Source organism: Daldinia loculata (assembly GCF_022478755.1).
Source record: "Daldinia loculata strain CBS 113971 unplaced genomic scaffold F4817scaffold_2, whole genome shotgun sequence".
Lineage (NCBI taxonomy): Eukaryota > Fungi > Ascomycota > Sordariomycetes > Xylariales > Hypoxylaceae > Daldinia > Daldinia loculata.
In genome coordinates, this window is record NW_026054856.1 from 178,432 (window position 1) to 192,184 (window position 13,753).

Consider the following 13,753-nt stretch of genomic DNA (forward strand, 5'->3'; position numbering starts at 1 on the left):
CTAACCTGGTATTCCGTACAAGAGCTCAATGGATTGGAAATGCATGCATACATGTAGGTAGGGATGAATGTACTCGGGTACATAACATAACAAAGAGAATTGGAGAGTTATTAGGTAGTGATTAGTAGCCGTTAGCCCGTGATGCATTATCATCATCATGCAATTAGGAACTCCATAGTAAAAACAAGAAACAAAACAAAAAACCCCCGTCTCGATCCATCCTCGGCTTCTCGCTAAGGGGCGACTATTGACCGGGGAAGATGTATGTAAGTCGCCGATGCCTGTCTACATACACTACCTATACCTACCTAATATATGCAGACTACATGCTATAGACCCGCCGCTACCTAGCTGCGGGTTTCCAATACGTCAGTTGTCTTGTCTGCTATCACATCATCATCATCATCATCACATCGCTTGCGCGCAAATCACAGACAGACACTTACTTATATACTCGCGCGAACGCAAATCGATGTTAAGCGCTGGAAGAGCGGGAAAAATAAAATAACAGAAAAAGAAGAGAGACTAGATACCGATCTGGATAGGCTGGCAGGCTGGTCAAAGATGGTAGCGGATGCGGACGGCAAGACCTCCCCGGTCTTGTCCCTAGTCGCCGGCGGCATCGCGGGGGGTGTCGAGTCGGCCTGCACGTGGGTTTTCCCCTCCCTTCTTCTTTTTAACTATCGATTCCTGTGTAGGTAGGTTAGGTACTTACATATGTAGGTACCTAACTTACTTACCTATACCCATATATTGTATCACCTCATACTACTATGTATACCTACTATACATATCCGAGTTAGGCAATCCAGCATGTGAACTAGATAGATAGACAATCTAACAACATCATCAATCATCATCACAGATACCCCTTCGAGTTCGCAAAGACCCGCGTGCAGCTATACGGCCATGAGGGCATCAGAAACCCGTTCATGGTCGTTGCTAAGGTGGCTCGGGACGAGGGCCTGCGCGCGCTGTATAAAGGCTGCTCGACTATGATAGTGGTATGTACCTGATATTTGTTTCTTGTCTACCTATCTATCCGCTCGCGTTTATCTACCTGTTTAGGAGGGTTGCCCGCCCCCCCTTTTTTCTTTCTTTTATTGCTCCAGGACTAGCTGCCAACCTCTTACTGGAGATGGCTATGCTGGCACTGAAACTTCCCGGTAGTTCAGGGGTTGTTTGCGTAGCTATGAAGGGTAGGTGTTGATAGAAGTGCCGAACGAGGCTTGTTTCAACGGCTTCGTATTTCCTGCACAATCATACGGTTGTAATAGGAGGCTTAAAGTCTACGAAACATTGTCTGCTCTAACCCCTTTCTACTTGTAGCAGTAGACATGAGACTTACACGATATCTTATGATAGAGAGGGAATATTAATGCACTTGAGGAGGGGGTCTATGTTTTTTCATCTTAGTTTGAGATAGACATTCACATGCTTTAAGGTACATTCGCTAGGCGGAGCAATACCTCCGACTTACATGTATCAATACTTTCTCAACCACCTCCTATTACACACATACACATACACATACGTACCGGTAGACCCATCCGTTGATCTATAGGCAACTTACTCGTCCAACATGTAGGGCTCCATCGGCAAAGACGCAGTGCGCTTCGTCGCCTTCGACAGCATCCGGTCTCTCTTCGAAGACCCGGAGACGCACCGGTCCACCACAGCGCAATCCATCGCGGCCGGCATGCTAACCGGCATCGTAGCCTCGACCGCCATCGTCACGCCCTCGGAGCGCATAAAAACCGCTCTGATAGACGACGCTCGGACGACACAGCGCTTCCGGTCGCCAGCGCATTGCATCGCGTCCCTATGGCGAGAGCAAGGCCCCGTGCGTGCCCTATACAGCGGGTACACCACCACGACGCTCAAGCAAGTCGGCACAACCGGGTTCCGGCTAGGCTCGTACGCCGCGCTGAAGGACTGGGAGCGCGGCCACGGGATCCAGGTCGATAGCGCGGTCGCTAGTTTTGCGAACGGCGCGTTTGCTGGCACGCTGACTACGCTTGCCACGCAGCCTTTCGATACCGTGAAGACGAAAGCGCAGCAGGCACGTGCGGTGCGCACAATGGATTGCGTGCGTGCTATTTATGCCGAAGATGGCGTTAGGGGGTTTTGGCGTGGGACTGTGATGAGGCTTGGGCGCACTGTTATGGCGGGTGGGATATTGTTTACGGCGAATGAGCAAGCGCTTAAGTTGTTGAAGAATGTGTTTGGGTAACTTCAAACTCCTAGATGTGTCTAGATTAGTGTCGTGTTCCATGTATACCTACCTCTCTATAGCGTAGATTGCTTGGTGTTATATAACCTCCAGTCATAGATATCAAGGATAGATATAGACTTAGATAGGCGAATAAAGATAGCCAAAGAGAGGTCCTGGTCATATCTTAGGTTACAGTAACTGGATGTGCTAGTTACGCAATATTTACTAGACAAGTTAACTGTTTAGTAGCTTTCTGAATTTGAAGACTAACAGGTATTGCTCGACTAGTCTTTATCCACCTTGTTTTCTCGACGAGGAGACGAAGACAGCCATTATTAATAGAAAGGTTCACGTATTATTATAACGACTTAGGTAAGCGACTTCATAGTTTTCGGAAATTCGATTTGATGGTATCCATCACTATCCTGCATTGCAATAGAAAATCTAGCCATAGCAAGAAGGGGTATCAAGGCAAGACCCTTTTTCCAGAAGAACGAGACGGCAGACACTCGTCGTGCGAGGTCGAAAGTTCATTTATTAAACAAGAGTTATCGCAGTGCATTTGTAGCAAAGCAAGATAGACCTCAGAGTAACACTCGTTTCTCCTCTCCTCTCCTCTCCTAATGCCTTTTTTGCAAGGCTTCTGAGACTAAACTTCTAGCCACCCACCCACTCGGAAGAGGCTCATATGGGGAGTTAGCCTCCGATTATAGAGTGAAAGTTCTCTGCTTAACTTCTCTCCTTTTGTTTTCCCTTCCTTCTCTCTTCATTCAACCGGGTTAGGAGGGAGAAGCTGCCAACCCGGAACCGTCTTGAAGGGCTGATTACGGATATAGGTGCTAATGTCAGCCTGGCGCGCACATTCATTGACGTAGTCGTGCACCTGGGGTAGGACAAAGCCTTGTTCAGTTGCATTACCCTTGAACTCGGGTATTTGGATGATATTGTATGGTTCAGTACGCGCTTTCTCGGCTGAGTCGTCCACTAGTACCGTATCAGCCTGGCTCCAGCGCTTTCCTTCTGCAAACTCTGGATGGCTGGCTGCAACTTCGGGGTCAGCCCATAGTGCACTTAGACGCTTATAACAGAGAACTCGCAGGTAGTAGTCTTCTTGTGTCAAACCAAAGTGGTCACGTCCCCAGACAGCAACAACACGTGAGCGCTGCTCAGGCGTGAGGAGTTGCTCACACATTCTGGTCACATTGTTTGGCTTTGCTGAAGACCAGATAACTACTTTGAAGGTATCAATGCAGTATCGCAGGAAGGTGCGGGCATGGGGGCGCTCTATGAAGGCCGTAGGGTTGTGTCGGCTGGGTCGGTACAGCAGCGTTCCGTTGAGGTCGATAACCACGAGGATCTTGCGCGCGTATGGCAACTGGAAGGGCGGATACGCCGCCAGTCTCAGATACTCTGGAGATGGATCTGGGACACCACCTGACGCCGCAGATGGTTGGACTTTATCGTCCCTACCCTTCTTTGATTTCTTGGATTTGGGATGTTTGCCCGGCCTTGCGCCATTGCCGTTAATGATTGCTGGGCTTTGTGAGCGAGATGCCTGAGATCCTATGAAGGAAGGTGGTGAGTAGGGAGGAGAGTCAGTTTCGGGTGGTGGTGTAGGAGTGTTCATAGGTATATTGGCGATGGGCGTGAATGGTGTGAAGGGCGTGGAAGCCTGCGGTTGAAATTGAGGTTGAAGTTGAAGTTGAGGTTGAGGTTGAGGTTGAGGTTGAGGTTGGGGATGAGGTTGCGGTTGTGGTTGTGGTTGTAGTGGTATTTGTCCTTGATAGTATACAGGGACATACTGGGAGGCTTCCGGGTTAAAATTTCCATAGGGGAGAGGGGGTGGATATCCCCATTGGTATCCCCAGTCTCCTGCACTCATGATGCGAGTTCCTTTGTTCTGGTGTAGTGAATTGTGTCCAGGTTGGGAGAATGCCGAATGTGTTGCGACGGTTGATGATCGGCAAGCTGAGACGCCTAGGTATTTAAAGGACGGCTTCAAGAGCCCAGTAGACACTTTTGCTACACTATGCAGCACATTACCGTGAGAAACGTGCCACATGAAGGAAACGTCGTAGCAAATGTTTCTTCACAAAGCGACAAAGTGAAGATGTTTGTGAATTAAAAACGACGCGCAGGCAAGCACCAAGTCGAATGCGACCCAAGGCTTGGTGGGGCCTAAAATATTTATCGATAACAAGTTAGATAACGAATTAGATAACGAATTAGTATCGTCTTATCATGTTATCGTCTTATTGCCGCCACTTTTTTTGTACGTTGCGCTACCTTAATGCACCTATCATTCACAAGTACATACATACATACAACATCAAAAGCTCAACAGATCAAACAACCCTCCCTATCAAGATGGAACGAATAGCGGCCTCCAAGCGCAAGGCGCCACTTGCAAACCTACAACGTCGTGTAAGGGCGAGAAGAGATGAACCGGAAGAGATCCCCAGTGACCAATCCCAAGGAGAGGAGAGCAATGAGGATGAGAGTTCCGAAGGACAGAGCGATGAGGAAGAAGATGACGATGAGGTATAGAAACCAAATTTGCAAATGGAAACCGATGAGCAAAACTCTAATAAACCTCATAGTCAGGTTCCTCATCTGAGGAAGACGAAGACGAAGCAGAAGACCCATCAACAGCCGCCTCACAGATCTCATTCGGCGCCTTAGCCAAAGCTCAAGCATCTCTCCCCGGTACACGGCGAGGGAAAGGGCGCAAAGGCCAAGACGAGGAAGAGGAAGATGACACAGACAACGACAAGCGACACAAAGACCCACGATCCGAATCCAAAGCAAAACCGCCCATGCCGCACCGTACCAACAAACACGCCCCCACCGAGCAAACCAGCAAACGCCAAGTCACCCGCCGACGAGAAGTCATCGCAACACACAAGCCCATAGCGCGAGACCCACGCTTCTCCGCCGCAGTCCAGGGGCGGCCCATAGACGAGGAGCGGCTCCACCGCGCCTACGGCTTCCTCGACGAGTACCGAGACTCGGAGATAGCCCAGCTACGGGCCGCGGCCAAGAAGACCAAAGACGCGGCCGCCAAGGAAGAACTCAAGCGCGCGCTAGCCTCGATGGAGGGCAAGAAGAAGGCGCAGCAGGCGCGCGAGGCCGAGCGCAAGCTGCTCGAGGAGCACCGCCGGCGGGAGAAGGAGCTCGTCAAGCAGGGCAAGAAGCCCTTCTACCTCAAGCGCAGCGAGCAGAAGAAGCAGTTGCTCGTCGACCGGTTTGCGGGCCTGAAGGGCAAGCAGGTCGATCGGGTGATTGAGCGGCGCAGGAAGAAGCTGGCTTCGAAGGAGAGGAGGGATATGCCGATGGAGAGGCGGGAGAGGTCATGATGGATGGATGGATATACCAGGCGATGGTGGTGATGATGACGAAAGGGGGTTTGATGTTACGAGCAGGATGGTCTGGTCTGGCATATACATATACATAGGTAGGTACCTAAGGTTAGGTACATGGCCCGCGACTTGCGGTCTATAGCAATTATTATGACAACAAACAAAATGATACCATTTTCCCGCAATTCTATCCACCCCCTTAATGCTCCGTTGTCCCTATTCCATATGACATATAACCTTAGGTACCTAAGGTAGATTGTTAATACAAAGGTGAGTGGTGGGTATAATCCGATCGATACATTTATATCCCCTATCATACAACAACATCCACATCCATCTTCTTTACCGCTCTCTCGAACAGCTCGCGGCACCGCACGCGGGCGCCCAGCTTAGCGCAGAGCAGGAAGGCACCGCTTAGTTTGCGGTGTAGACTATATGTTTCCTCGGGTGGGGGACTCAGACGCTCGCGGATCATGGTGGGGATGAGCGCCTTGACGCGCTCGGTAATGGTCTGGTCGCTGAAGTCGTACACTTGAGGCGCGGAGTGTAGGAACGGCTCGGCTAGTGTCAGGATCGAGGTCACATGTGCGTCAAGCATGGTTTTGCTCTCGTGGCCTGTAAGATATCCTAGGCTGCGCGATAGTTCGAGGACGGTGTGGCGGTCGGAGCGTGCGGCAGCAGCGAGCAGACCGACGTACTGGGTGACGAAGTGCTCTGGGAATTCGCGCGAAGCACCGAAGTCGAGGAGCTCGAATTTCTGGGAATCAGCGTTGTATAGGAAGTTGGTCCAGTTAGGATCCGTCTGCATGAAGCGGAACTCGGTGATCTCCCGCAAGCAAAGCCGCAGGATCTGTGTGCCGATCCAGTCCTTCTGCTCCTGCGTGAAGGATTTATTCCGTGTCACACCTACTCCCTCCATAAACTCCATCGTTAGAACGTGTTTCCCCGAGGCCTCTGCGTAGATCTTAGGCACAAGGAAGACGTCCGGCTCGTCAGCTAGAAGCTTCCGATACCGCTGCCCGCACTGGGCCTCTCGCTCGTAGTCGCACTCCCAACCCAGTTCTGTCCGTGCGTTGTCGATCGTCTTGTTAAGATATAGTCCCTTAGGTAGCATCTTAGAGGCGGTTAGAAGCATAGATATGTTGTCTAAGTCCGAGTTGATTGAGTCGGCAACGCCTGGGAATTGAATCTTAACAGCCACCTTTTCGCCTGTAGATTTAAGCGTCGCGCGGTGCACTTGGCCGATCGACGCCGCTGCGATCGGCTTGTCTTCGAACTCGTCAAATAACTCCCGCCATTTGGGTCCGAGGTTGGCCGTGAGCACGCGGTCACGCTGCCACGCGGGCATGTAATCGGCTCGATCCTGGACTCTCTGGAGGACCTCCTGAATGGGCGCGGGAAGCATCTTGGAGTCCTGGAAACTCATCAACTGGCCCATCTTCAGCGCAGCGCCTCGCATCCGGGAGAGCTTGGCAACGAGCCGCTCCATATTCCCAGAGCTGAGCAACACCGAGCCCTTGCCGCCGCCGCCGAGGCTTCTGCTAAGCCCCTCGGTGATAGCACCGCCTAGCATTCCGGCGGCTAACCCCCCGTAGTTCCATAATCGGCCCAAGCGGGTGGACGGTACTTTAGATTCCCGGAGAACATAGGCCGGTCTTGTCGACCCGTCATTGAACATGGCTTCTGTTTCGGCTGTTGCGTCCGGTGGTGTCTCTATTTCTGTTCTGGACAAGATTTCATCAACCATCTGAGTGTGTTCCTTCTCGGCCTCCTGGCTTATAGGTTCTCCTCTAGCAAATGGGACATCAGTATTGACTTCCGTATGTGTCATCTTCTCATTCGCCGCCGAGTCCCCCGGTGTTGCCGAACTTTCAGCAATAGGAGGCGATGTCTGGGTCTCCTCTTTGTGGGGTTTCACCTGTCCATGGCCGTAATCCTTAAACCACCCAGGAGACGGAGCCGCAATATTAGGCCGATTTGCACGTAGCATATCTTTTTGTCCCTTTAATATCTGCGAGCCTCGATTCGTGTGAAATACGTTTACATCCACATCTGAAGGAACATCCTCCCCAACTGCGGAGCTCGAAGCGGCGCCCGATGTTGCTAAATGGGGTTGAGAAGTACGATTTAATTCGACCTTGGTGCTTTTTTCAGCTTCCTCGGCTTTTTTCCTTAGTTGAGCTAGAATTGCACTTTGATCCGACTGGACCACTGAGGAGTGCTGTGAGGATGCCACGTCATTTGGTGAGCCGTGTCGAAAAGGGTTCCTATAGACATCTTGCTGGTCTAAGGGTGAGGCTCTAATATCATCGGCATCCTTTTGTATATTCCTTAATGGAGGATCCCTCGCATCAGGTTCTATACTTTCGGCTTGAGTTGCAGTTAAGTCGGACTGAGCAATTGCATCAAGAGTTGGCTCTTTACCACCACTAACTGAAGCATCGGTAACGCTGGATGTTTCCGGATGGATAGGATAAGTGCCCGGCTTCTTCTCTCTCAAGGACCGCACAATACTTGAGGTTCGGCCATAGCGGTCGATCTGTCGAGCTCGGAGCTCTATATGTCTCGATGCAACAGACCGAGATGCTTGGACGACAGCGGCCAAGTCGATAATAATATCCGCGAACCTCATAGGGGCGACTTTTTTGCCAAGCAGATATCTACCTCATGCTCTCATCCTAGCCCTATCCTTTGATTACCACTTCTATAAATTTTGGATAGTGCTAAGTGAGAGTGAAGTTGAGACGTCACTGGTTCTAAAGAGCACAAAAAATTGAGGGTACGAAGTACGTAGATCCAAGCTCCCGCCACATTGTGGCTGACGTAGTTTCCCTCTGAATTCTATCTTATTTTAGGTATCTTAGGTACCTATGGGCGTACCTAGAAGTCTAACACCAATAAGATCAAATTGGTGTTGAAGATGAGGCTAAAATAATGAAATAAAATAATGGAAATAGGATATAAAATTATATTTATCTTCCTAGGTACCTAACGTACGTACGTATTCATATTAGATTTTGAATAATGAGTCGTAGTGTAATTAACCAGGTTAAAAGTTCAGGAGGCAGAGGCCTACTTATGAAAATGTTCTTCGCTCAGGATATTTTCAGTACTTTTAGTTATGAATTATATTGTTTAAATATACTAGTCCCAGGCGATAGCGATCTAGTATAACCTACAGGTTTCCATCAAGTTAAATACATATTGTTACCAGGCTTATATCCGCTACCGAAGCCTCATATTACACCCCTAAAGTGCCATTTAGTTAATGCTATCATCTTACAAGCTTTGAAGTGCAGCCATAAGTACCATGTAAATAACCTGCTGTCGTGACCAAGAGCGTATCCGCCCCTTGTTTAAGGAGATGTGGGCCTCGTATGACTGACTTCGGGAGTATCACCTTTCTGACACTGTCCGATCGGCAAATACCAGCTACGGCGTAAAAGCTTACATTCATTTGATTGTATGGGGTGTTAAACGGCCAATATCCGTACGGGTATTGTGCTCCCGTTTCTCTCGGAAGTTCTAAGTTAGAACCAATAGAATCTATGCTGAACAATTTCCAGGCATTATGAGTACTCTAAGTAAAATAAGAGATGATATCCGTCTAATCCATAGGTCGATAGAAGGATCTTGATGTTTCTCATCTAACGACCGTTGAAGGCAAGGATATTATACGAGGTAATAAAAAAAAACCCAGTCCCTCTACAGTATCTTCCGCATTATGACCTTATTATCTTATATATAGCTATTTTGGATGGACTCTTACTTGGAATTATGACAACATAGCACTGCAAAGCACTGACATAATCCCTAGCCCCTTGTCTAACGGAGACCCGTCATGAAAAAGAGGAATGTCCCCTTTAGCGGATCCTCCGGGTTAGGAAAAATTACTATTATCTTGTCAATAGTAACGCATATAATGTTTATAATACCCCTATTTTGTTAGTATCTCTCCACAAGTGGCGTAGTTCTTGAATTTATGGAACAAATATATGTCATCCCTCAATCGGTATTAGCAGCTGAACGGAAATTTCACTTGATTCCATATCCGATTATATATTTTCACGGTATCTATCACAGTCCTGCACTAATGGCGTACTGGAACTTGTTTTGTAAAATGGTCGGAATGGATGGCGGCTTGATTGCATATCAATGTTTCTGATGTGAATAAAACTGACGATTCGGTTTGAAGTCCCCTGTCTCGGCTACGTTTCTAGGTCAGCCCGGAAAGATGTTCGATAACGTCACAGAACAAATCACGAGAATGTATTATACCAAATCAAGTTATAGAGGTGTAGAAAAATTTAGTATATTCGCGTCTTTCTAGCTAAATCATCTACGGCAGCCATCACCGTCTATACCGCAGGACCTTTCTAAGGCCCTTATTCCGTGGTATTCCGCCGCCGTCATGATCTTGGTTTGTCATCCAGTCATCGGAAAATGCAACACCCTCTCCCAACATTGTACAATATTCCCTACTAGTTCACACAGGATAGTGACTACAGGCGCTGGTCGTGCCATCGCAAAACCACCCGAGAATGAATAAAAAGACGGGAGGCGACTCCCGTCTTTCTGATGGACGCCTGTATATGCATGATATTTGACCCACCAATCCTTATCCTGCTGTAGAATTAGAACTAGTATATTGGCCTAGTGTCTGTTTTGGTATCGTACCAACCACACAACGCCTTTCAGTAGAAGAATCGAATCAGAGGAAAGAAAAGAGGCACAAGAGAACGATGGAGTTCATCGTGCTTCTGTAAAGAAGAAAGGATACTGTTGAAGGAAAGTTAACGAGGGGGTGGGAGTCTCTTGGGTAAGAAACACGGGTTCTAATAGTACATGTCGATTCATCTTTGTCTATAACCTCAAAAGCGGGCGATATAGTGTCCGCTTGTCCGATAGACCTTAGATCCAATTAGGCCTGCTATTTGCAGCGCTGCTTGAATTGCCACGACTTCGAGGTGGTAACTGTGTTGACGTGCCCTGTACGGGCGTGGTATTTGTCCTACGGGGGATATTGAACCCAACCCCCCTTGGACTCGGCGTCTTCGATTTCGTAGGGCTGTTCGGATCGTAGACTGTCGGATTTAAGGTACAGTCACTTCTCTCGTCTTCGGACCTGGCAGGCGTTGCTGGGAGATGTTTCATCCTCGAATCCCTCGAATAAGAACTCTGTGGCGGTGTAACATTTGATACGTTGAATGCAAGAGGGCTCGGCTGATAAATATTCAACTCTTCGTCCCGGACACAGTCTAGAGAATATACTCTTTCAGCCTCCGTAGAAACATTGCTATTTATCGGTCCGATATCTGCGATATTTGAGATACGTATACCTATTTGAACCGTTGTGGATGAGCTCATGGATGAGTTTCGAGTATGGCCACCCCAGGAAGTTCGGATTGACGGGGGTGGTCGAAGTAGGTCATCCAAATCGTCAGGAAGCCCATTCACGGCCAAACTTGGCTGGGGGTTAGGATTGTAGGCAGTTGGTGGTAATAATGCAACTGAGGTGATGTCTTGGTTTTTGTTGGGAAAGAGTGTGTAAGATGCTGATGGTTTTCGGTTGTGTGAATTGGCTGAAGGAGTGGTAGGTACTTGAACGGGCTCTGGGACTCGCGGAAAAGAAAAGTTCGGGGTCTCGAATACCGCATTGGACCTTAGGGGATTTGGTTTCATCGGACTGTACATCGGGGAATCTATAGAATACGTGCTCTCACCACGTTCCATAGCATCGCTCTTCTCATCCACAAGGTGCTCCTGACTTTCTGCCTTCGAGAAAGATCCAGGGCCCGACACTGGCTTGAGTATGTGACCGTTAAAGTCCATACTGGTTGCCGCTCCGGTTTCATATTGATTTTTCAACTTCTGGCGCTCGTATTCGGCCAGTTTGCTGCTAGAACCGATCGTAGCAATGGCGTTAGATCGAAGAAACAGATGAAGGCATCCGGTTGTGAGCCCCGAAACGTTAGCCACGACAGTTGCAATCATGGATAATGTTAACCCGGAACCACCACTATCCTCCATAGGATTCGCAAAAGTGAGGGACACGAAGAACGGGACGATTAAAGCCTGTGTATAGTTAGTACGTGTATACCTTGATGGTAAAGCGACAAGTGCTTACATTAGTTACGAATGCTAAAGCAAGGAAGTACACCATCCTAGAAGCGCTGATCCGCTCGGAATCCTCGATTGTCGAGTACCGTGTTAATTTCAAGGAGATGATGATGGCGCAGATCGCTAAAGTGACCGCGATAATGAGCAGTACCACAAAGCCGCCTTCGGCCCATCTTGCTACAAACCAGAAAAGTGAAGCAAAACAGAAAGTGGGAGGCCGAATGAAGTAGCCGACCAAACCGGTGGTTAATAAGAGGACCCCGACCACGGCGAGACAGATCGGAACATTCCACTTGCGTCTCGGGAGAAACGGTCTGCTTCCGAGAGCTCGAATGGTGACTTCTAATCCGAAGACTAGCTGCATATAAGGTACGATGAAAATCGCTGAAGAATTGTTTAGTATGGTGTCTTATCGATGTTCCGATCATATCGAGTACTACATACCAGGCCACATAAATTGCGATATCAAAGAGCACCCGCGTAGGAATATATCGTTCAAGCCATATGATTGAGAGACGGCAAATATAATGCCTTGGATTGTGATTCCTAAAGATAACATAAAGGGGTACGTCACGGGCCCTTGAACACAGCGGAAAATATTGACTCTTATAATCGTCGTAAGCACTACATTTATAGTTTGTTTTTGGGGCTATGATAACTCACCTCTGCTTGCTTTCTAGATTTGATCGTTTCGCTGTTGTGTAGCAGTCATAGTAGATGCCGGCTGCCGTCGCAAAAGCCGATACGGTATTGAAAGCGGCGAGGATGATTGTTGATTGCCGTATCGAACTTGCGGCCATGACCTTGAACTGATTAATGACACTAAATGTCGAGTTGCTGTTAAAAGCAGCTTGTGAGAATCCATTTGGATAGCCTAATGAGCTCATATTTCCCTGCCAGTTGTTGCCCATATTACTGAACCCGTGAAAGTTATCCATGTTGTCTAACACGGCTTATGCCCAAGTTTGGTCGATATCAGGCGAGGGCTTTGGGCCAAAGAGTCGCCTGTCGTTGTAGCCAAGTCATCTAACTAGAAAATGTGCCCGGATCGTGCTCGATATTACAGTGTGACGTTCGTTAACGAACAGGAGGATGAAAAGACAACGGGATGCAAAGCAAACATAGAAATATGCTATACAAAGAGCCAGCTCGTGAAATTAGGAAAAAAATCCTGAACCAGCAGTTATCAGGTCAAGCCTGAACGAAGGGAAACGAAAAGATGGTGACGGCCACAGACGAGCGTAGGCCGGTGAAGTGAAGAGCGTGCACCTAGCCACAAGTCTCCTCCAGAGGAGATGGCAAAAAGAGAAGAATACATAGAAGAAATCGATAATAAGAGACAGGCACCTCGAGGACTACTCCGAGGGTAGCAGTTCCGCGCGGGCCAGCCCAGGTCCGTGTTCGACTAACGGCTCGTTCTGCAAGATCGTTCAAGGGTACCGTCACCATCTTAGTGCTTGCACAGTCTAAGCTGGGAAATAGAAACACTCGCAATTGGCTACAACTGACCGATGGCGGCGAGAGCCCACACTGGTGAGGCTGCCTACTGGCCATATCGATTCATCCAAAATGAACAATCCAAGTAAGTACCTTTCGGACGAGATCCTATGAACTTCTAGGGTCCGAGTACACGGGCAATACCAATTCGAGCTAGGTTGGCCCGTTCTCGAAGAATCCGCAACCATGCTGCCATGATAATGGTGTACATAGTAATCCGTATGTACCCAGGTAGAGAGGGAGGACCCGCCATGGCTGGGACCAAGGCGCTGCTGTCAGATGTCAGAAAGCATTGAGTAGTAAGAGTAGATGAGGCAGAGATGGAACGCGTAGTGGTTTCGGCGTCCCTTGTTGTCTCGCTAAATTATCGCAATGAGGTTGGGGCTCGGGCCACTTGAGGGTCGCTTAAGCCTCATTAGGGAAGACTGAAGCCCAATCAAGATTAGTCTGGGAGTTGCCGCGGTCAGGGGTCAACCCTTCAGAACATAAGCCAGACGTACCCCTGTAACATGTTTTCTGACTTCAACTTCAACTTCTGGACCATATCGGTGGACTATCGAAG

The 13,753-nt window shown here is 48.7% G+C and overlaps 5 protein-coding genes across 5 annotated transcripts; 2 read left to right on the forward strand and 3 right to left on the reverse strand.

Annotated features, from left to right (window-relative positions):
- The first annotated feature begins 143 nt into the window (after positions 1-143).
- Positions 144-2,395, forward strand: F4817DRAFT_323324 (mitochondrial carrier). Its single transcript, XM_049301495.1, has 3 exons — positions 144-650; positions 866-1,004; positions 1,589-2,395. Exons 1-3 carry the CDS (start codon positions 565-567, stop codon positions 2,231-2,233), a joined length of 870 nt encoding a protein of 289 aa, XP_049163430.1. The 5' UTR covers positions 144-564; the 3' UTR covers positions 2,234-2,395.
- Positions 2,396-2,981: 586 nt separating this feature from the next.
- Positions 2,982-4,097, reverse strand: F4817DRAFT_311302 (uncharacterized protein; the record flags this gene model as incomplete). Its single annotated transcript, XM_049299977.1, has 1 exon — positions 2,982-4,097. One exon carries the CDS (start codon positions 4,095-4,097, stop codon positions 2,982-2,984), a length of 1,116 nt encoding a protein of 371 aa, XP_049163431.1.
- Positions 4,098-4,582: 485 nt separating this feature from the next.
- F4817DRAFT_311303 (DUF947-domain-containing protein) lies at positions 4,583-5,571 on the forward strand (the record flags this gene model as incomplete). The annotated part of the gene is made up of 2 exons (XM_049299978.1): positions 4,583-4,756; positions 4,816-5,571. 2 exons carry the CDS (start codon positions 4,583-4,585, stop codon positions 5,569-5,571), a joined length of 930 nt encoding a protein of 309 aa, XP_049163432.1.
- Positions 5,572-5,694: 123 nt separating this feature from the next.
- Positions 5,695-8,375, reverse strand: F4817DRAFT_79303 (ABC1-domain-containing protein). The gene has a single exon (XM_049307897.1). The coding sequence runs from the start codon at positions 8,204-8,206 to the stop codon at positions 5,888-5,890; it is 2,319 nt and encodes a 772-aa protein (XP_049163433.1). The 5' UTR covers positions 8,207-8,375; the 3' UTR covers positions 5,695-5,887.
- A 2,110-nt stretch (positions 8,376-10,485) lies between these two features.
- On the reverse strand, positions 10,486-12,632 carry F4817DRAFT_311305 (uncharacterized protein; the record flags this gene model as incomplete). Its single annotated transcript, XM_049299979.1, has 4 exons — positions 10,486-11,649; positions 11,702-12,078; positions 12,139-12,299; positions 12,358-12,632. 4 exons carry the CDS (start codon positions 12,630-12,632, stop codon positions 10,486-10,488), a joined length of 1,977 nt encoding a protein of 658 aa, XP_049163434.1.
- Between the last annotated feature and the right edge of the window lie 1,121 nt (positions 12,633-13,753).

Excerpts from the sequence above, each read along its gene's own strand:
- F4817DRAFT_323324 (XM_049301495.1), top strand. The coding sequence starts at position 565 with ATGGTAGCGGATGCGGACGGCAAGACCTCCCCGGTCTTGTCCCTAGTC. Across the intron at positions 651-865 it reads GGTGTCGAGTCGGCCTGCAC|ATACCCCTTCGAGTTCGCAA; the intron begins GTGGGTTTTCCC and ends TCATCATCACAG. Across the intron at positions 1,005-1,588 it reads GCTGCTCGACTATGATAGTG|GGCTCCATCGGCAAAGACGC; the intron begins GTATGTACCTGA and ends TCCAACATGTAG.
- F4817DRAFT_79303 (XM_049307897.1), bottom strand. The coding sequence starts at position 8,206 with ATGAGGTTCGCGGATATTATTATCGACTTGGCCGCTGTCGTCCAAGCA.